At 41.6% G+C, this 21,527-nt stretch overlaps 1 protein-coding gene and 1 long non-coding RNA gene across 2 annotated transcripts; both read right to left on the bottom strand.

Annotated features, from left to right (window-relative positions):
• Positions 1–245: 245 nt before the first annotated feature.
• Positions 246–5,984, bottom strand: LOC147711984 (uncharacterized). Its single transcript, XM_086922696.1, has 3 exons — positions 5,868–5,984; positions 2,441–2,656; positions 246–1,014 (listed from the first exon to the last, which is right to left on the bottom strand). The coding sequence occupies exons 1-3, from the start codon at positions 5,892–5,894 to the stop codon at positions 730–732; spliced, it is 528 nt and encodes a 175-aa protein (XP_086778822.1). The 5' UTR covers positions 5,895–5,984; the 3' UTR covers positions 246–729.
• A 26-nt stretch (positions 5,985–6,010) lies between these two features.
• On the bottom strand, positions 6,011–19,069 carry LOC147711983 (uncharacterized). Its single transcript, XR_015295971.1, has 3 exons — positions 17,023–19,069; positions 12,508–12,543; positions 6,011–6,305 (listed from the first exon to the last, which is right to left on the bottom strand). It is a non-coding gene; the product is annotated as an uncharacterized LOC147711983 (long non-coding RNA).
• Positions 19,070–21,527: the final 2,458 nt, after the last annotated feature.

The raw sequence follows: 21,527 nt of genomic DNA, 5'->3' as shown, positions 1-21,527 counted from the left end.
TTGAGGGTGAGTGAGTGTAATTTAGGGTGGGTGATGAGTTAAGAGTGAGTGAGTGTGAGTGAGGGTGTGATTAGCAAATGTGAGTGTTTTGCATGTGTGACTCGTTATTGTAAAGTAAGTGTGTTTGTGTTTTTGTATGTTGTTGTTGTAGAATGATGCTGTTGTGGTGGTGTAGAGTGATGTTGGTGTGTTGATGAGTGTTGTTAGTGTGATGCTTCCTAATGCTGTTGTTGTGATGTGTTGATGATGAGTTGTGCTGTGTTAGTGTTCAACTATTACCACCACAGCATAACTCATCCCAACAACAGTTGCACTTCTCCCAACAACCTACTTTGTGATGTCCACCAATGGAACACGCATCAATACCACCTTAACATTAGGCCCCCCACAGTAACTTTGCTCAACAACACAGCATAACTCTGCACCAGCACAGGCGTATTTAGCTCAACAGTCTCATTCATACCTAATACTGTAGTGCGTGGAAGCTACAAAGTATGTGTATTTTGTATATGTTTTTGTAATGTCAAATGGATTGGCAGAATGTTGTATGTGGGTGTGACTATGTTGTATAAATTGAGTGTCTTAGTTATAATTTGCCTTTCGTATAGAAAAAATGACCATAGAAGTTGTAAAATTTGTATTACACACTTTTTTATTTTGTTAAAAAAAACACAAATATTTATTGTTTAACTTTGTACAAAAAAAAGATATCCTGGCAACATGCAAAATTTAGTCAGAAAATATTTCATCGTCTTTTTCTTTCAAAATCTTTATGATTTGCCCATTACAAAAGACAACTTCAAAAGTTTGTGGCAAAAAATGGACAAGGGCATCTCCGATGTTGTCAACTTCCTCATCTAACATAAACCATTTAATTAAGATCTCGTTTTCGATGGGCATCGATTGCAATTCGTCTGTGTTTGTCACTTTTATTGTGATAATACTGGTTTGCTCAGTAGAGCTTTCAACGCCATAAATTAGAATGTCCATCTTTTCCTCTGGTGGTGCTGTTACCTGTGGAGAGAAAATAAAAGCAACAATTATTTTTTAAATTTGTGTACTTTAATTTTTGTGTAAGGCCTATAGTGGTTGAAAGGGACAGAGTTGTTGAAAGGGACACATTGGGTGAAATGGACTGAGTAGGTGAAAGGGTCACAGTTGTTGATAGGGTTTGAGTGGGTGATAGGTCGAGAGTGGGTGATAGGTGGTGGTAATATTTTTTTGTGTGGTTGTAGTGTGATAGTGTGTTGAGGGTGAGTGAGGGTGAGATGTTAAGGGTGAGTGAGGGTGAGGCGTTGAGGGTGAGTGAGATTGAGGGTGAGTCAGTGTTTGATGATGAGTGAGAGTGAGAGTAAGTAAGGGGCTGATGGGGAGGTGTTGAGCGTGATTAAAGTGGTGTTGTGGTGGTAAGTTTTTTTGTGTGGTTGTAGTGTGATAGTGTGTTGACGGTGAGTGAGTATGAGTGTGAGTGAAAGGGAGAGTGAGTGAGAATGAGGGGGAGGTGTTGAGGGTGAGTGAGGATGAGTGAGGGTGAGGATTTGAGGGTGAGTGAGGGTGAGGGGCTGAGGGTGAGCGAGGTGTTGAATGTGATTGAGGATGAGTGAGAGTGATGGTGAGTGATGTGTTGAGATTGACTGAGGGTGAGGCGTTGAGGGTGAGTGAGAGTGAGGTGTTGAGGCTGAGGGTGAGAAGCTGAGTGTGAGGGTGAGTGTGGGTGAGGCGTTGAAGGTGAGTGAGGGTGAGGTGTTGAGGGTGATTGAGGATGAGTGAGAGTGAGGAGTTAAGGGTGAGGTGTTTAGGGTGAGTGAAGTGTTGCTGTGGTGGTAAGTGTTTTTTTGTAGTTGTAGTGTGATAGTGTGTTGACGGTAAGTGAGGGTAAATGAGGGTGATGTTGTGAGGGTGAGTGAGTATGAGAGTGGTGTTGAGTGTGAGATGTTGAAGGTGATTGATGATGATTGAGATTGAGGGTGGGTGAGGAGTTAAGGGTGAGGTGTTGAGGGTGAATGAAGTATTGCTGTGGTGGTAAGTATTTGTTTGTTGTTGTAGTGTGATAGTGTGTTGACTGTGAGTGAGGGTGAATGAGCGCGAGGATTTGAGGGTGAGTGAGTATGAGGGTGAGGTGTTGATGGTGAGTTGTTGAGGGTGAGTGAGTATGAGAGTGGGTGATAAGTCTAGAGTGGGTGATAAGTCTAGATTGGGTGATAGGCCTAGAGTGTGTGAAAGAGCCAGAGTTGTTGAAAGGTCCCGAGTGGGTGAAAGCTCCCGAGTGGGTGAAAGCTCCCGAGTGGGTCGAAAGGTCCCAAGTGGCTGAAATGTCCGAAGTGGGTAAAATGTCCAGAGTGGGTGGAAGGGGCAGAGTGGTTGAAAGGGGAAGACTGGGTGAAATTCCAAGAGTGGCTGAAAAGAGATAATTGCAAAATGTTTAGTTTGTTGTGCTTACCTCCATTTTGCTATGGCGCGTTGTATTCAATATTTTTTGGCAATTGAATTCATGTACAGTGACATGAGTCAGGGTCACATATTTCCCAAGATGTATTTTAAATAGTGACGCTTCTCTCCACAGTGTCACTTTTATATCATCAGTTGCATCTTTTATTGTAATGGATTTGAGTGGGGTATCTTGCCCATTGATAAACACCGTTTTTGCGTCCTCTTCCTACACAAAAAGAAAGCATTCTATTAAATAGTGATAGTAAAAACAGATATTACTAGTGCATTGTATGAAAGGCTATATAATGTATCATATTTAACGTCCCAAATGAACGTCCTTTCTAAAAGATTGAATTGTTTATTGTAAAAAATGGCCTTGTAGATCGTACTTGTTTTTGTAGTATACACCAAAGCACTGCTATCTTTGAAGAGTGTATAATTCAAAATTTTTCCAGTTAGTTATTGAAGTTACTAAAGGTGTAATGTGTGTGTAAGTGAACTATGCATTTTTTAAGTAGACATGATGACATGAGTGAGGGAGATGGTGCGTTATTGAGTGTGAGGTGTTGAGTGTGAGGAGTTGATGGGGAGTGAGGGTGAGTGAGGATGAGGTGTTACGTGAGGGTGAGGTTGAATGTAAGTGAGGGTGAGTGAGGGTGAGGGTGAGAGGGTGAGGGTGAGAGATTGAAGGTGAGTGAGGGTGAGAAGTTGAGGGTGAGTAACGATGAGCGTGAGTGTGACTGAGGCTGAGTGAGGGTTATTTCGGGTGAGGATTTGAGTGTGAGAGTGAGTGAGTGTTGAGGGTGAGAGATTGTGGGTGATTGATGTTGAGAAGTTGATGGTGAGTAAGGATGAGGGTGAGTGTGGGTGAGAAAGGGTGAGTTATTGGGTGAGGGTGAGGTGTTGAGGGTGAGTGAGGGTGAGGGTGAGGCTGAGGCTGAGGTGTTGAGTGAGAGTGAGGTTGACTGAGGAGTTGAGGGAGAAGTGTTAAGTTTTTGAGGGGGAGGTGTTAATGGCTAGTGAGGGTGAGTGAGGTGAGGAGTTTAGTGTGATTGAGGGTGAGTGAGGCGTTGAGGCTGAGGTGTTAAGGGTGAGGTGTTGAGGGTGAGTCAGGGTGACGTTTTGAGAATGAGTGAGGGTGACTAAGGGTGAGGCATTGAGGTAAAGACAGTGTTTTGGTTCTATTCCTAAACAAAAACTAAGCATTGTATAAAATATTTACTGTAAAAATACATCTTACTATTGCGTTGTATGAATGGCCATATAATGTATTATATTTAGCGACCCAAATGAACATCCTTCCTAAATGATAGCAATATTTTTTGAAAAAACTGGCTTTGTAGAGAGTACTTGTATTTGTAGTATACCGGAAAGTGCTGCCATATTATAGTTTTCAAAAGGCGTGTTTTTTGTTTAATTGTTAATGAACTTACTAAATGTGTGCTGTGTGTGTAAGGCAAGTATGCATTTTTTTAGTAGACCTGATGACATGAGTGAGGGTGTGGGTGAGGGTGAGTGATTGAGGGTGAGGTGTTGAGGGTTAGGGTGAGTGAGGGTGGGGTTGAGGGTGAGTGAGGACGAGGTGTTACATGAGGGTGAGTGTGAGTGTGGCAGAGTTAGGGTGAGGGGTTGAGGGTGAGTGAGAGTGAGGGAGTGTTGAGGGTGAAAGATTGAGTGTGAGAAGTTGAGGGTGAGTAAGGATGAGTGTGAGTGTGGGTGAGTGAGGGTGATTGATTGAGTGAGGGTGAGGTGTTGATGTTGACGCTGAGGTGTTGAGGTGTTGAGTGAGAGTGAGGGTGACTGAGGAGTTAAGTGAGAAGTGTTGACTTTTTGAGGGGGAGCTGTTGAGGGCGAGTGAGGGTGATTGTGTGAGAGGTGTTGAGGGTGATTGAGGGTGAGTGAGATTAAGGCTGAGTGAGGCATTAAGGGTGAATTGTTGAGGGTGAGGTGTTGAGGGTGAGTGAGGGTGAGGTGTTGAGAGTTATTGAGGGTGAGAAGTTGAGGGTGAGTAAGGATGAGGATGAGTGAGGGTGAGTGATTGATGTTGAGTGTGAGGCTGAGGTGTTGAGGTGTTGAGTGAGAGTGAGTGAGTATTTGAGGGAGAAGGGTAGAGTTTTAGAGTGGGAGGTGTTGAGGGCTAGTGAGGGTGATTGAGGGTGATTGAGGAGGAGGTGTTGAGGGTGATCTCGGGTAAGTGAGATTGAGGTTGAGTGAGGCATTAAGATCAAATTGTTGAGGGTGAGGTGTTGAGGGAGAGTGAGGGTTGGGTGGTGCGGCTGAGTGATGTTGACTGACGGTGAGGCATTGATGTAAAGACAGTATTTGCGTACTTTTGGTAAACCCAAAAAGAACAATCCTACAAAATAGTGACAGTAAAAACACATAGTAGTAGTGCGTTGTATGACTGGTAATATAATGTATTATATTCCACGACCCAAATGAACATACTTTCAACCATAGTGCATTTTTGTTTTAGTCAAAATTGGCTTTGTGGAGAGTACTTGAATTTGTACTATACCCCAAAGCACTGGCCTATTATATTTCTCAAAACTATTACTTTATACATAGTGTGAAAGAGTGTCTAATGCAAGCTTTTTTGAGGTTGTTAGTGAAGTTCCTAAGGGCCCGATGTAGGTAAATCCCATTTTTGTATGTAGGTACCAACATCTGGATGCATTACAGAATCCTTAACAAATCTTTAATTACCGAATCGGTAAATACCGAATAGGTAATGCCCATTCATTCCTATGGGCTTTGAAGCCCATAGGAATGATTAGGCCTTACCGATTCGGTATTTACAGAATCTGTAATTAAAGAATTATGAAGGGTGCAGGGGGTGTCACTTTGACACCCTCTGGCACCCCCAAAAAAGGCACAGGTGCCATGTGGCAAGCATACCTGCCCTAAGGGCAGGTCTGCCTGTCACATGCCATAGGTATTTTACCCTGGATTTGTATTCCATGGTAAAATACCGATCGTGTAAGCCATGTGCAGAAGGTAAATTGCATACCTACATTACATTTCAGTTAATTTTATTGAATCTGTAAAAGTACCGATTCGGTAATTAAACAGATTTGCTAAAGTTACCTAAAATGTGCCCCTACATCTCAATAGCCCTTTACCGATCTGAAACGGCCCAAAATCGGTATTTTTGGCCGATTGGGATCGCTAAAGGGCTACCTACATCGTGCCCCTAAATGTGTAATTTGTGTGTAAGCCAACTATGCATTTTTTTAGTAGACATGATGACATGTTTGTGTTCATACTTCTGGCACATATTGTCCCTGAAACAGTCATCAGACTATTTAGACTTGCAATTTCGAAAAAGCAAAAAAACATAAGATATGTCATTTACAATACTAATAAGTCCAACTTTTCCACTGCAAGACAATAGTTTTTTTTAGTTGACATGATAACTTGTTTGTGTTCATACTTACGGCAATTATTGTCCCTGAAACGGTCATCAGGCTTTTTAAACTTGCCCGTTTTATTTCCTTGATGGGAGAAGCCGATGGTGCAGGCGGATGCAAAATGTTGTTTGCTTGTTGGATCAGGCCCTCCTGGATTGTCATTGCGGGAAATTTGGTTACTTTAGTTTGTTTTGTAATTAAAATTGTTTTGTTTTTGAGAATAAAGTTTCGTATCAGTAGTCCACAGTTTATTTTCGTTTGCTCATATAAATTTTCTTGGTAACAAGTACATTTAATTGTTCCAGTTTTATCTGCTAAAGCCAAATGGAATAATATTTTCTGCTCTTGTTTAGCATTTTTGTACGTAGTTTTCCCTGAGCAGCTGATGACATTAACTCTTATTGGTTTCTGGTATGGTTTGTTGTCATCAGTATTAATGTTCATTATTTCTTCAATAGACATCATCTGAAATAGAAAATGTGATATAACATGTTAAAAACAAACCCATATTGGTTTATGATCACTGTAATAGCATTCTAAAGTACCATAGTTGTGTAGTTGGTCATTTGTATATATATGATCTAAAATGGATTGGTAGTTAGTTGTGTAACTGTTAATGAGTTGTTGACATTGTAATTTTGTTTCAAAGAATCCAAGTAATTGCTTGCTGTTTGCATTTGTTTGAGATACATCCACATTGAAATCCCCTATAATAATAAATTTGTGCGTGGGGTAAAAATCCGTAATATTTGTGATGAAATCAAAAAGAGAAGTTATACTTTTTAGGGGTGGTTTGTATAAAATAATAATAAGGTAATCTGTGTCATCAATCTGTAGAGTAAAATGTAAAATGTCTATCCCTTCAAGTGTCTCATAAATAGGCAATATAAATAAATTTTTTTTGTAGTACATAATCATTCCATGGTTTGTGTTGTATGTATGAAATTTATCAAATATAATGTGATGATATTGTTCTATCGTGAAATCATTAGCTGTAGCATTTCTTGTAGTGTTGATCTCAGTTAAGCAAATAATGTCTGCTTGTAATATATTCCTATCCGCTACCATAGATGAAAAATTTTTCTGTAGTGATCTTATATTGTGTGCAATGATATTGAAATGTGCACTGTATGTATGTAACTGTGGGATATGTATTTCAAGTGGCATTTCTGTCCTTAATCTGTGCATTTCCTCATTAACTTGTGGATGTACTACAATTTTTCGTTCATCAAAATTGTGTACATAGACATTTTGTATTGATTTTGCCCTGCTAATAGCAACATAATGCAAATGATGAATCTTGCTGTTATTAAAGTGTATATAAAGTGGTTCGAGAGTTGCACCTTGTGTGCGATGTATAGTGCGTGCTGATGCTTGGCGTAAAGGAAATTGCTTCCGTATAATGGTAATAAATTTCTTAGTGTATTGGAAATGTCTAGCTATAGCATGTATTGGTGTCCATGTATTTTGTATTTGTGAATGAAATAAGTGTTTATATTGTTGTCTGGTTGTTTGTCCTATAGTGGGATTGTCAAATAACAACCAAACAATAATAGGTGTATTGTTAATCAATTCTACTAATTGTACAACACCAGTTGCGCCATTTGTTAAACCATCATTGACATCCACATTGCAACTTAAATCATAACGAAGTTGTAAGGCAATGTGTAATGTATGTGAAAGGCCCATTGTTTTCTGTGGATCTTTGGGCAGTTGCTTAAGAATCGTTTTTTTCACACTTTCAGACAAATCAGAACTAACAGTATCGCTTGCTACTGTTATGTAGACAGGATAATCTTTGCAATGTTGTTCTAAAACCTTTTTGTTAATTTCATTAACTTCTAGATTAGTTGACATGATATATGGAATTGTTTCTAATAAAGTCTCATCAGGTTGTATTTCCCTTTGCTTAATTTGTGAAATATCTTCTTCAGTATGCTTGCCTTCTCTCAATCTGTTTAGTAATTCAGCAAATTGTAGATCTTCTTTTTGGCGCATAATTTTTGTTAATTCAAAAATTTTAAAATGTTCTTTCCATAAGTTAGCACTTAAAGGACCATACATTTGTGTAGAATCCTGAAAAATGTATCTGTCAAATACAGGTTTTAATTGGTAAAAGTCACCAATGGCTAAAATAGAAATTCCTCCAAATGGTTCATTAGATGATTTAATTTCTTGAAGCCTGTTATGTATAAAATTCAACATATTGTGTCCTACCATTGAAATTTCATCAATAATAACAACTCTAACATGCATCATTTCCATTTGTAGAGCAGTTCTATGTTCATGACTCAGTTGTTTATAAGTCAAACTTTGCGACACAGGTATTTTGAAAGTGCTATGCAGTGTTTTGCCATTAATATTATGGGCAGCCTTTCCTGTTGGAGCAGTAAGTAAGATATAAACATTATCAGGATTTTCACCGGCCTTAGTGTTATAGTAGCGTAGTAAAGTTTGATATAGTGCAGATATTACAAAACTTTTCCCAACACCAGCCCCTCCAGTGCAAAAAGTATAGCATGGAGTGCTAGTAGTTTTAAACCAATGCAAGTGATGGTAAACAAATTTAAGTTGTTCTTCCGTTAAGTTTTGCATAAGTTGTTGGTATTTTTCATTGGGCAAAATAACGTTAGTTGAGCTTTGTTCTTCAGTTGTAGTTCTAATTCCTAAATCTAGAGCCAAATCATATCTATTATTATGTTCTGGATTTTTGTCTTCTGTCTGTATATTCACAGTTGGTGATAGAGGAGGTGAAATTACATTTTCATGAGACTGTTCATGAATAATGTTTGTAAGTTCGCCATGCTGTTTGTTATAGATTTTTAGTTGTGTGTCAACAAATGTTTTAACTTCCAGATACCTATCATAGTAAGTTTCCTTGTTGATTAGTATTTTTTCTTCTTCCCTCCATGGATAGTGCAACATTAAGATTTCTCTATAATACTCTTCTGGTTCATTATTTTTGCTAAATCTGCAAAAGCGTATTATTTTCCCTTGTCTGCGCTTATTTAAAGCATAATCATAATTATGTTTCTGTTGTTGTTTATTTCCGTCACTACATTCTATTTCTAATTCTTCCTCATCTGAGCTGTAAAAGTTTTGTTCTGCTAGTAAATCTTCGCAATCATTTATTTCTTTCCCATGTGTTTTTTTCTTCACATAGTTGAAATTAGCCGCATAGTCTGCTAAAGTGCACATCTCTAATGATTGTGGCCTTTTGCAGTACTTAATAATAATATTTTCACATTGAATGTCAGTTGAATTTTCGGGCAAGTTATTAATAGTTTCAAAATCACGCATTAAATAAGTTCTTTTCTCTGGACGGCTAGTATTAATAAATACAAATGATCGTGAGCTTTTCCGTAATGGTATTTGAAGAATTAGATATGCTGCTTCTTGTGCACTAATTTCTGTGCAGTTGAGGAATTTGTTCCCTATGTGTTTAAGTTGATCTTTGATATTACTATTGCTTGTTACCTCTTTAGCAGCTTGCGCTAGAAGTTTGCTAATTCCTCTTTGCGATTTACTGATATATGAGATAATATAGACTGCACAAGCATAAGGGTCTAGTATAAACTGCAAGTCTATGTTTGCTCGCCAAGCTTCTAAAAGAGTACTATTGTAGTTATTGATGAAGCATTCGGCTGGTGTTCTTTTTAAAAAAATAGTTGTTTTTTGTAAGCTAGTTTGTATAGAAGTAATATATTCTTTATCATCCATTTTAATGAAGTCCAAAAATTCCTCAAAAGAAAGTGTATTAAAAGTAGTATTATTCATAGCTTCATGTATTATTTTCATATTATCTTGCCATTGGTTATTTGTCTCCTCCAGTGTTAATGGCTCTAATATGAGCGTTCTTGACATTGGATATTTGGGATATTGATATTTGCATGTCCGTTGCTGTTTACGTCTGCAATTTTTGGTGTGACCATGCCTTTGTAGATTTATTAACGGTTGTAAAACAGGGTTCTCAGACTTCTGACAAGTGATATATTTGTCAATAAAGCTATTGACTTCTTCCACTGGTGAAACACCATATAATGGTGCTTTGTTTACCCAGAGTAATGCATGTATATGTGGAGAACCTCTTTGTTGGAATTCGACTCTGTAAAAGTAGTCTACTATTTCCCCAATTGGATTAGTGCCATTCAGCAAAACACAATTAAAGAATTTCCTAACTTGATAGTCAAACTGTCTTGCACATGTTATTGGATCTTCTTGTATTAATTTACTTTTAGTTTCCCAAGACATGTTTAAGAATTCTTCCTCTGTACATTCCTTTAAGTTTCTAACTCTCAATAGTATATTTATTAAATGGTGCCATTTTGTTTCTGCAGCAGATAATGTCAAAAAGAAAGTGGGAATGCCAAGTTGCCTTATCATAGCAAAAATATCTTTTTTGCAACCTTCCCAATATGGAGGTGAACTGCGTATAGTTTTTAATATTTTGTACCCCTCATTAAACTGTAAAACATTGGCAATATTACATTTAATGTCTTTAGCAGTTATTTTATTCCCATCTGTAAAATGTTTTCTGATGGAAATGTTGATTTTACCATGGATCTGCTTAATATGTAATTTCTTCAGTTTAAAAAAGACATTAGTAATAGATTTAGCGACTCTTCTATCATAACTCCTTAACTCTGCTTGGCAAATAGTACTATAATGTACCGGTATGTGTCTTTCTTTATTGTTAGGCCTTCGTTCACCACAAAAAATAGTAGGGAAAGCCAAAAACTCTGAATCTTTATCCTCATATAAACCTCTTGGCGTGTTATGTTCAGCTGGAGCGAAACTTAACACATTCAGCGAATTACTAGTAATAGTTTCATTTGTTAACATAGTATCCAAATTCCCAGCTTCTATGTTGTCAGAACTATCAGATGAATTGTTTGTCTCAGAAGTCTCATTGTGAGATTCTATTTCTGGAGGTATATACTCCCAGTCAGGGTTAATGGTAACACCATATTCATTAAACATTGTACTATTTTTAGCTAGCCATGTAGCTGCCTTTTTTACAGTATTTGGTCTAATATTCTCATAATGTGTATATGATTTATAGATTAATTTCCTTTTTAATTTCACTGGGATTGTCATGGCGTCATTAATTTGCCTTGGTAAAATGGTAACAGTTGTCATAACATCTGCAGGTACATTAACTACTGCACCTGATAATGATTTTTGAAAACCGCGTGGCAGACTCCGAATTTGTAAGAATGGTATCCTAGGTGAAACTAATCTTTCTTCTAAATCATATAATTCTAATTCAACTGGTACATTTGGGAAGCCCATGCCATTTACAATTGAACATGGTGGTATTTTGTTTTTTCTAATGTAATAATAGCAAGTCTTACAAATAAAATTTGTTTTCTTGTTACTAATGTTACACTTGTTGAAAATTTCGGATTGGCTAACACTGCGTATATTTTGCAACGTTTGTTTATGCCACAGTTGATTGCAAAGAGTACAAATGTACTCTGGCCCATGCAATATTTCCCGGTGGAATTTGCGAATGATTGTATGGATTTGTTTACCTCGTTTCTGTCTTTGGGCCTGCGTGAAGATGGGTATGTTATTATCAGTAGCACTTAGTTGACTGTTGGTAATATCTTCTTCAGCTGTATTAACTTTTTTACTTTGTACAACTGTAGTTGGACATGTACTTGAATCCCTTTTTCTTTTCCGAGACTGTTTATTTGTTCCCTGGATAGCTTTACTATTACCTGGTAATTGTGCTAAATGATTGCTATTGCTATTCCCTCCCTTACTTGTATTCTGTAAATGATCAGAAGACATTGATGTTGCTGTTATCGTCTGATTAGGAGTACATTCAGTAGTATGTACCCAAATTTTTCTTTCTTGCGGCAGGTGACTATTTTTTTTGTGCACAGTAAGTGCTTTTGTAAAGGATTTCCTTTGAATGACTTTTATATCTATTGGTGTTAATTCAAATTGGACACATTGCTCAGCCTGATGTGTAAAGTTATATGCTAGTTTCATAACATATTGAATTAGCCCTTCAAACGAATTAAATGCAATTGTAACACATGTTCCGTTTGAATGAGGCATGCCTTCATGGTCCCTACTATGTGAATCAAATACAAAGTATGATTGCATATGTTTGAAAATAGCTATTACATAAACATTCATACAAAGTAGAACACCACAGTGCTTATTAATAGTAACATTTAATGCTGTGCTAATATCTGGGTAGGCTTTATCAAAACGTTTAAGGACATCACCGTAGTAAGCATTCCGTAGCAAAAGTGAATATATCTCTTGATTGTGGTCTATATACCTTGGCAGGTCATCTGGATGCATAAGTGTTTCTTTGTTAATAGAATGCATTTGGAGATATAAAGCGTCCCCACGGTCCATTATATAATGCAGATCATTAGAGTTCCAAGTAGTTACTGGCTTGCATAAATTGTGCAAGACAGCAAAAGCACTATTTGGTAAGCATTGCTTACCTTGTGATTTGCTATTAAATTTGCTATTCCCTTGATGGTAACTTGCTTTCAAGCATTTCTGCATCTTATAAGTTATACTGAAATGTTGTTATCAACAAATGTAAATTAAGAAGGTTTGTGAACTAACAATTTTTTTAGGGGACTGTAAGGTATGAACTTTTAACAAATTTTAAACTAAGTGGCAAAGTAGTATTTACCTTAACTTCTGTTTCTTTTGTTGTTGTTTTAATAATCTGAAAGGAGAAAAGAAAAATTTTGTTTAGAATACATTTTTTCGAATTTTTGCCATAAAGGCCACATTAGCATGTAATTAGTCTTTTAAAGACCTGTTAAGAGCTCTAGTGCTGCTGTGAGTGTATGTGCCACGGCTGGCACACAGGCAGGGATGAGATGATAGAGGGAGAGAGAGGGAGTGGGAGGAAAAGGGGGACAGAGAGAGAGTGAGTGAGTGCGTGAAAAGTTAATACTGAGAGACGTTAAAAAATGTGTGTGTGTGTTATGTGTTGCATTGAATCAGAGAATGGATGAGGTGTGAGGAAAGGAAAGGGAGTGAGAGGGAGAGTGATAGGAAGGGAGACGGGGATGGAGGGAGGGAGAGAGAGGGAGAGGGAGACAGAGGGATTAACAAAGTTAGAGTGAGAAAGAGGAAGGCAAGAGAGAGGGAGGGGGAGCTAGAAAAGGAGAGAGAGGGTGAGTGTGGATGAGGGGTTGAGGGTGAATGAGGATGAAATGTTGAGGGTGTGAGTGTGAGGGTGAGGTGTTGAGTGTTGTTGAGGTGAGGTGGTGAGGGTGAGGGTGAGTGAGGGGGAGGGGATGAGGGTGAGTGAGGGTGAGTGGTATTGAGGATGAGTGAGGGTGAGAGTGAGGGTGACTGTTTGATGGTGAGTAATGGTGAGGGTGAGTGAGGATGACATGTTGAGGGTGAGTGAGCATGAGGGTGAGTGAGCATGAGGGTGAGTGAGCATGAGGGTGAGTGAGCATGAGGGTGAGTGAGGATGGTGTGAGTGAGTGTGAGTGAGAGTGAGGGGTGGAGGGTGAGTGAAGGTAGGTTAGGCTTAGAGATTGAGGGTGAGTGATGGTGAGAAGCTGAGGGTGAGTAAGGATGAGGGTGAGTGTGGGTGAGTGGGAATGAGGTGTTGTGGGTGAGTGAGGTGTTGAGGGTGAGTGAGGCTGAGGTGTTGAAGTGTTGAGTGAGAGTGAGAGTGAGGGTGAGTGAGGAGTTGAAGGAGAAGTGTTGAGGGTGTGTGTGTGAGGTGTTGAGGGCTAGTGAGGGTGGGTGAAGTGTTGAGGATGAGTGAGGGTGAGTGAAATTAAGGGTGAGTTAAATTGAGGGTGAGTGAGGTGTTGAGGGTGAGTGAGAGTGAGGTGTTGAGTGAGAGGTTGAGTGAGTGTGAGTGAGGGTGAGGGATTGAGTGAGGGTGACTGAGGGTGAGTGAAGGTAAGTGAAGGTAAGTGAAGGTAAGTGAGGGTGAGTGAGGATGAGCGTGATGGTGGATGAGGGTGAGTAAGAGTGAGTGAGGCTGAGGGTGAGGGAGGGTGAGGTAGAGCGAGGCATTGATGTTGAGTGTTGGTGAGGTATTAAGGGTGAGTGAAGGTGAGTGAGAATGAGGGTGAGTGCGGGTGAGGGTGAGGCGTTGAGGGTGAGTGAGGGTGAGGGTGTGAAAGGGAGAGGCGTTGAGGGTGAGTGAGGGTGAGCTGTTAAAGGTGACTGAGGGTGATGCGTTGAGGGTAAGTGAGGGTGAGTGTGTGTGTGTGGCTTCAAAAAGTAAAGACACCCTTAAAGTAGTGTCGTTATTTGTATTCGGAAAATAGTTTAGAATTGCTGAGGATGTGGGACTTGAATGTGTCTGTTGTTAGTTTTAAAAGCTGGAATTGTTGTTGGGGATGGAGAGGGAGTGAGTGTGTGCGTGAAGAGTTAATAGTGCCAGACGTACCGAAAAATGTGTGTGTGTGTCATCGTGTAACTTAGATTACTTCCTATATTGCATTGAATATGAAAATGAATGCGGTGTGCGTGTAATATTGAAAGTGTATACAGTTAGTGTGCAAGTAATGTAGAAAGATAGAGAGGGTAGTAAATGGGAGACAAATGGAGAGTTATGTACAAAGACAGAGAGGAAGGGAAAGTTAGGGAAAGGAAGGGAAATGGAGGGAGAGGAAGAGAAAGGGAGTGAGATGCAGGGTGATAGGGAGGGAGACGGAGAGGGAGGGAGAGAGGAGGAAGAAAAAAGGGGGAGTGAGACAGAGGGAGGAACACAGTTAGAGTGAAACAGAGGAACACAGGAGAGAGGGAGGGGGAGCTATAGAGAGGGAGAGAGAGCTATAGAGATGTAGGGAGACCGAAAGAGAAAGAGAGCTAGAAAATTATGTGTATGCCGGGAGGGCTCAGTGCACGAAGCCTTCGGCTGCAGGGTCCTGTGATTAACCTCATGGTCAGTTTAATGTTGTTGCTGTCGCCCCGACCCTTAACAACTAACCCTGCCCCCACCGATGCGGTCCTTGGACACAAAGTAAACAGTACATTTTTCACCTGCTTGAAAGATTGTGAGTAGCCATGTAATAGAGGGTGTGTGCGAAAGTCCCTTTGATAGTGGATTGTGTGTATGAAAAATTTGTTGTGGTGTGGCGAAGTGTTGCGAACGGATTATGACTGTACTATTCCCCCTAATGTTCCAATGTGCCTGTGACTAGTGTAGTAAGTGTAAGGTCCATTATTTTTTGGGTAGGCAGCTAATCCTGGATAATGTGTTATTGGATGTGTGCTTGTGAAAATGTAATACTAGTCATTGTACGAGTGGCTGTTTCTGTGTGTCAGCTTGTAACTTGGATTACTAACTGTGCAAGGAAATGTACGAATGAATGCATTGTGCGTAAATGTTGTAAACTGTTGCCTGTTTACGTGCTAATTAATGTGCAATTAGAAGTTCTGACTGAAAGTTTGGTGCTGTAGTGGCGAAGTGCTATGATGTTACATTGCGTAGGAGTTGCACGTGTTGTATAAGGGTGGCAGTCAGTGTTTTGCCTAATGTGACAGGCTGTGTGTGATTAGTGTAAGATTCAGTGTTTTGCCTAATGTGACAGGGTGTGTGTGATTAGTGTACTATAGGGAGGGAGACGAAGAGAGAAAGAGAGCGAGAAAATTATGTCTATACCGGGAGGGCTCAGTGCACGAAGCCTTCGGCTGCAGGGTACTGTGAATAACCTCATGGTCAGTTTTATGTTGTTGCTGACGCCCCGAGCCTTAACCACTGACCCTGCCCCCACCGATGCGGTCCTTGGACACTTAGTAAACATTAAATTTTGCACGTGAGAGAAAGATTGTGAGTAGGCATGTAATAGAAGGTGTGTGTGAAAGTGTCCTTGTTCGTGGAATGTATGTTTGAAAATTTTGTTGTGGTGTGGCGGAGTGTTGGTGTACCCAGTTAGTGTGCAAGTAATGTAGAAAGATAGAGAGGGAGTAAATGGGAGACAAATGGAGAGTTATGTACAAAGACAGAGAGGAAGGGAAAGTTAGGTAAAGGAAGGGAAGTGGAGGGAGAGGAAGAGAAAGGGAGTGAGATGAAGGGTGATAGGGAGGGAGACGGAGAGGGAGGGAGAGAGGAGGAAGAAAAGAGGGAGAGTGAGACAGAGGGAGGAACACAGTTAGAGTGAAACAGAGGAAGACAGGAGAGAGGGAGGGGGAGCTATAGAGAGGGAGAGAGAGCTATAGAGATGTAGGGAGACCGAAAGAGAAAGAGAGCGAGAAAATTATGTGTATGCCGGGAGGGCTCAGTGCACGAAGCCTTCGGCTGCAAGGTCCTGTGAATAACCTCATGGTCAGTTTAATGTTGTTGCTGTCGCCCCGACCCTTAACAACTAACATTGCCCCCACCGATGCGGTCCTTGTACACAAAGTAAACTGTACATTTTTCACCTGCTTGAAAGATTGTGAGTAGCCATGTAATAGAGGGTGTGGGCGAAAGTCCCCTTGATAGTGGATTGTGTGTATGAAAAGTTTGTTGTGGTGTGGCGAAGTGTTGAGAACGGATTATGACTGTACTATTCCCCCTAATGTTCCAATGTGCCTGTGAATAGTGTAGTAAGTGTAAGGTACATTTTTTTTTGGGGTAGGCAGCTAACCCCGGCTAATGTGTTATTGGATGTGTGCTTGTGAAAATGTAATACTAGTAGTTGTACGAGTGGCTGTTTCTGTGTGTCAGCTTGTAACTTGGATTACTAACTGTGCAAGTAAAGCAACGAATGAATGCATTGTGCATAAATGTTGTAAAGTGTTGCCTGTTTACGTGCAAATTAATGTGCAATTCGAAGTTCTGACTGAAAGTTTGGTGCTGTAGTGGCGAAGTGCTATGATGTTACATTGCGTAGGAGTTGCACGTGTTGTATAAGGGTGGCAGTCAGTGTTTTGCCTAATGTGACAGGCTGTGTGTGATTAGTGTAAGATGCAGTGTCTTGCCTAATGTGACAGTGTGTGTGATTAGTGTGCTATAGAGAGGGAGGGAGACGAAGAGAGAAAGAGAGCGACAAAATTATGTGTATGCCGGGAGGGCTCAGTGCACGAAGCCTTCGCCTGCAGGGTACTGTGAATAACCTCATGGTCAGTTTTATGTTGTTGCTGTCGACCCGACCCTTAACGACTGACCCTGCCCCCACGTCGGAGTGTTAGGAACGAAAGTAAAAATTGTGTAGAAGAGTGAACAGTTGGCTGTACTTACATGATATATGTTGGTGCGCAGTTTCTTTCCCCCTATCAAGGAAATGTTGAAAGCGTACCAATAACCTACAAGAGATAACAATAAAAAAAGCAATATGTATCTGTTGGTTTAAACAAAGGTATGACCTGTTTAAGAAATTACGTAGTCCTTTGCTAAGTATTACCATAGAAAATGTAGATTAGCAAACACACATGTGGCAGAATAATTTAACACAGGTGCAATGTTGATATAGTAACAGTTCTAATAAACGCAAGTAAATATATCAATACTGTCCCTTAGATGTATAAAAATAACACTTGCATGCACTTACGTTGTAAGATTGAATGCCGTAATTTTTCAGTGGCTGTTGGTCGATAGCAGCAAGTACAGCGCCGTTCTGTAAGTCGAACTTCTGTCCTCGCTGGTAAAAAGAGAGTATGACTTAAAGTGACCCGTCCCTCTGCTTAAATAGGGGGTAACAATGCAAGAATCTTTTTTTTTTTTGTGTTTAAGAAAAGATCAAAGCTTTTAGTCCTTCCCTTGCCCCAAGGAAAAGTCACACTAGCTGATGTGCGCGACTTGGAAGTGTGAATGTTTGAATGTGTATGCAGATGGAGTTTCGACATAGGCGCGCCAGTAGACTTCACTGGGCAACTCCCTTAAGGCCATATAAGATTTTGCTCGGAACTAACAAAGCAAAGGGCCTTCAACTGTCTGCTCGAAGTTACACGTAAAAATGGCATATATAAAGCATCAAAAGTATACAAAGTTTCACTTTAAAACATACTACTCTTGTAATATACTGGCTCTAAGTTGTGCAGTTTAGGTTTAGTATGAAAATACTGAAAATTGCTGCGGATTCGTCCATTAATGTGTGTGTGGCAACGTGAAAAAATAGTGGGTAAATGAGAAAGATGGTCGATGATTTTGTTTGGCAAAAAAGAAATGGAAAGACAGGTGTGGTGCTGAACGGGTCAGAGGCCGGATGCAATATTTGCCATTAAAGTTGTGTTTTTCGTTTTATTATGAAAATAGTGAACATTGCTGCGTAAGTGGCCCTTAAATGTGTCTGTGGGTATTTTTAAATGCTAGGCTAATTTTGGCGGTGTGTGTACGTGTTGTAAATACTGAATTTCGCTGCGGGTGCATCCCTTAATGTAAGTCTTGTAATATACAGGCTCAAAGTTGTGGCGTTTATGTTTAGTATGAAAAAACAGGACATTGCTGCAGATGCCTCCATTAATGTGTGAGTGTCACCATAGAAATACAGTGGGAGACTGAGAAAGATGTTCGATGATTTTGTTTGCCAATAGATAAATGTAGCGATAGGTGTGGCGAAATGTTCTGAGCTGATTTATTTGCCATCAAAGTTGTGTTGTTATTTGTAGTATACAAATAGTGAGCATTGCTGAGGATGCGGCCCTTCAATGTGTCTGTGGGTAATTTTAAATGCTAGGAATTATGTTGGTGTGTGTGTACGGCATGGTATGTAAACTATAGTAGTTTTGTTAACGTTTCCAGACACCATTTTCTCCTTTAATGTAAATCGACTTGAACTGTCTACGCAAAGGTACACTTAAAAATGGCATGTGGGGTTAAGGGTGAGGATGAGTGAGGGTGAGGCTGAGGTCTTGAGTGTAAGTGAAAGTAAGAGTGAGGGTGAGTGAGGGGTTGAGTGTTAGTGAGGGTGAGGTATTGAGGATGAGTGAGGGGAAGGGTGATTGAGGGATTGAGAGTTACTGAGGGTGAGGTGTGTAAGGTGAAGTGTTGAGGGTCTGGGTGAGGGGTTGAGGGTGAGGGAGGGTGAGTGAGGTTGAATGGTTGAGGGTGAGGGGTTGAGGTGAGGAATTGAGGCTGATGTTTTGAGGGTGAGTGAGGGTGAGATGTTGATGGTGAGTGAAGGTGAGATGTTGGGTGAGGCGTTGAGCGTGAGTGACTATAGAATTTTTCTACCTTACTGTCATTTGACTTGAACTGTTAGCGCCAAGTTACCCTTAAAAATAGCATGAGACGTTGAGGGTGAGGGCGAGTGAGGGCGAGGCTGAGGTGTTGAGTGAGGGTGAGGTGTTGAGGGTGGGTGAGGGTAGGTGAGTGTTGAGGGTGAGGGTTGAGGGTGAGAGTGATTGTTTGAGGGTGAGTGGTTGAGGGTGAGTGGTTGAGGGTGAGTTGTTGAGAGTGAGTGGTTGAGGGTGAGTGGTTAAGGGTGAGTGGTTGAGGGTGAGTGGTTGAGGGTGAGTGGTTGAGGGTGAGTTGTTGAGGGTGAGTTGTTGAGGGTGAGTGGTTGAGGGTGAGTGGTTGAGGGTGAGTGGTTGAGGGTGAGTGGTTGAGGGTGAGTGGTTGAGGGTGAGTGGTTGAGGGTGAATTGTTGAGGGTGAGTTGTTGAGGGTGAGTGATTGAGGGTGAGTGGTTGAGGGTGAGTGTTGATGGTGAGTTGTTGAGGGTGAGTTGTTGAGGGTGAAGTGTTTAGGGTGAAGTGTTTAGGGTGAAGTGTGGAGGGTGAAGTGTTGAGGGTGAGTCGTTGAGGGTGAGTCGTTGAGGGTGAGTCGTTGAGGGTGAGTCGTTGAGGGTGAGGTGTTGAGGGTGAGATGTTGATGGTGAGTGAGTGATGTGTTGGGTGAGTTGTTGAGGGTGAGTGTTTGAGGGTGAGTGGTTGAGGGTGAGTGGTTGAGGGTGAGTGGTTGAGGGTGAGTGGTTGAGGGTGAGTGGTTGAGGGTGAGTGGTTGAGGGTGAGTGGTTGAGGGTGAGTGGTTGAGGGTGAGTGGTTGAGGGTGAGTGGTTGAGGGTGAGTGGTTGAGGGTGAGTGGTTGAGGGTGAGTGGTTGAGGGTGAGTGGTTGAGGGTGAGTTGTTTTCGGGTGAGTGGTTGAGGGTGAGTGGTTGAGGGTGAGTGGTTGAGGGTGAGTGGGTGAGGGTGAGTGGGTGAGTGGGTGAGGGTGAGTGGGTGAGGGTGAGTGGGTGAGGGTAAGTGGTTGAGGGTGAGTGGTTGAGGGTGAGTGGTTGAGGGTGAGTGGAGGAGTTTTGATAAAAAACCATAAAGTTTACAGACGCCAATTTCAACCTTACTGTAATATGACTGTAACTGTCTGATCCAAGTTACGCTTAACAAATGGCATGAGGAGTTGAGGGAGAGGGTGAATGTGAGTGAGGGTGAGGTTGAAGTGTTGAGTGTGAGTGAGGGTAAAAGTGAGGGTGAGTGAGGCGTTCAGTGTTAGTGTGGGTGAGATATTGAATGCGAGTGAGGGTAAGGGTGACTGAGTAATTGACAGTTAGTGAGGGTGAGGAGTTGAGTGTTAGTGATGTTGAGGTGTTGAGGGTGAGTGAAGGTGAGGGTGAGTGAGGGTGAGTGGGAGGGGTTGAGGGTGAGTGAGGTGTTTAGGGTGAAGTGTTGAGGATGTAGGTGAGGGGTTGAGGGTGATGAAGGGTGAGTGAGAGTGAGGGGTGGAAGGTGAGGGGTTGCGGGTGAGGGTTGGGGGTGAGGGGTTGAGGGTGAGGTGTTGAGGGTGAGTGAGGCTGAGATGTTGAGGATGAGTGGTTGAGGATGAGTGGTTGAGGGTGAGTGGTTGAGGGTGAGTGGTTGAGGGTGAGTGGTTGAGGGTGAGTGGTTGAGGGTGAGTGGTTGAGGGGTTGAGGGTGAGTGAGGTGTTTAGGGTGAAGTGTTGAGGATGTAAGTGAGGGGTTGAGGGTGATGGAGGGTGAGTGAGGGTGAGGGGTGGAAGGTGAGGGGTTGCGGGTGAGGGTTGGGGGTGAGGGGTTGAGGGTAAGGTATTGAGGGTGAGTGAGGGGGAGATGTTGAGGGTGAGTGGTTGAGGGTGAGTGGTTGAGGGTGAGTGGTTGAGGGTGAGTGTTTGAGGGTGAGTGTTTGAGGGTGAGTGGTTGAGGGTGAGTGGTTGAGGGTGAGTGGTTGAGGGTGAGTGGTTGAGGGTGAGTGGTTGAGGGTGAGTGGTTGAGGGTGAGTGGTTGAGGGTGAGTGGTTGAGGGTGAGTGGTTGAGGGTGAGTGGTTGAGGGTGAGTGGTTGAGGGTGAGTGGTTGAGGGTGAGTGGTTGAGGGTGAGTGGTTGAGGGTGAGTGGTTGAGGGTGAGTGGTTGAGGGTGAGTGGTTGAGGGTGAGTGGTTGAGGGTGAGTGGTTGAGGGTGAGTGGTTGAGGGTGAGTGGTTGAGGGTGAGTGGTTGAAAGTGAGGCGTTGAGGGTGAGTGGCTGAGGGTGAGGTGTTGAGGGTGAGGCGTTGAGGGTGAGGCGTTGAGGGTGAGTGGTTGAGGGTGAGTGGTTGAGGGTGAGTGGTTGAGGGTGAGTGGTTGAGGGTGAGTGGTTGAGGGTGAGTGGTTGAGGGTGAGTGGTTGAGGGTGAGTGGTTGATGTGTGTGTGGGAACGTTAAAATAGAGTGGGGGATTTAGAAGATGTTACATAATTTTTTATGGCAATAAATAAATGTAGAGACAGGTGTGGCGAAATGTTTTGAGCTGATGTATTTGCCATCGAAGTTGTGTTTTTTTTTGTTATAGCATGCCTACATTAATGTGTGTGTGGTAA

The sequence above is a fragment of the Lissotriton vulgaris genome, chromosome 5, assembly GCF_964263255.1.
Source record: "Lissotriton vulgaris chromosome 5, aLisVul1.2, whole genome shotgun sequence".
NCBI lineage: Eukaryota > Metazoa > Chordata > Amphibia > Caudata > Salamandridae > Lissotriton > Lissotriton vulgaris.
Note: the sequence above shows the minus strand (reverse complement) of the source record. Positions and strands in the feature narration are given on the sequence as shown.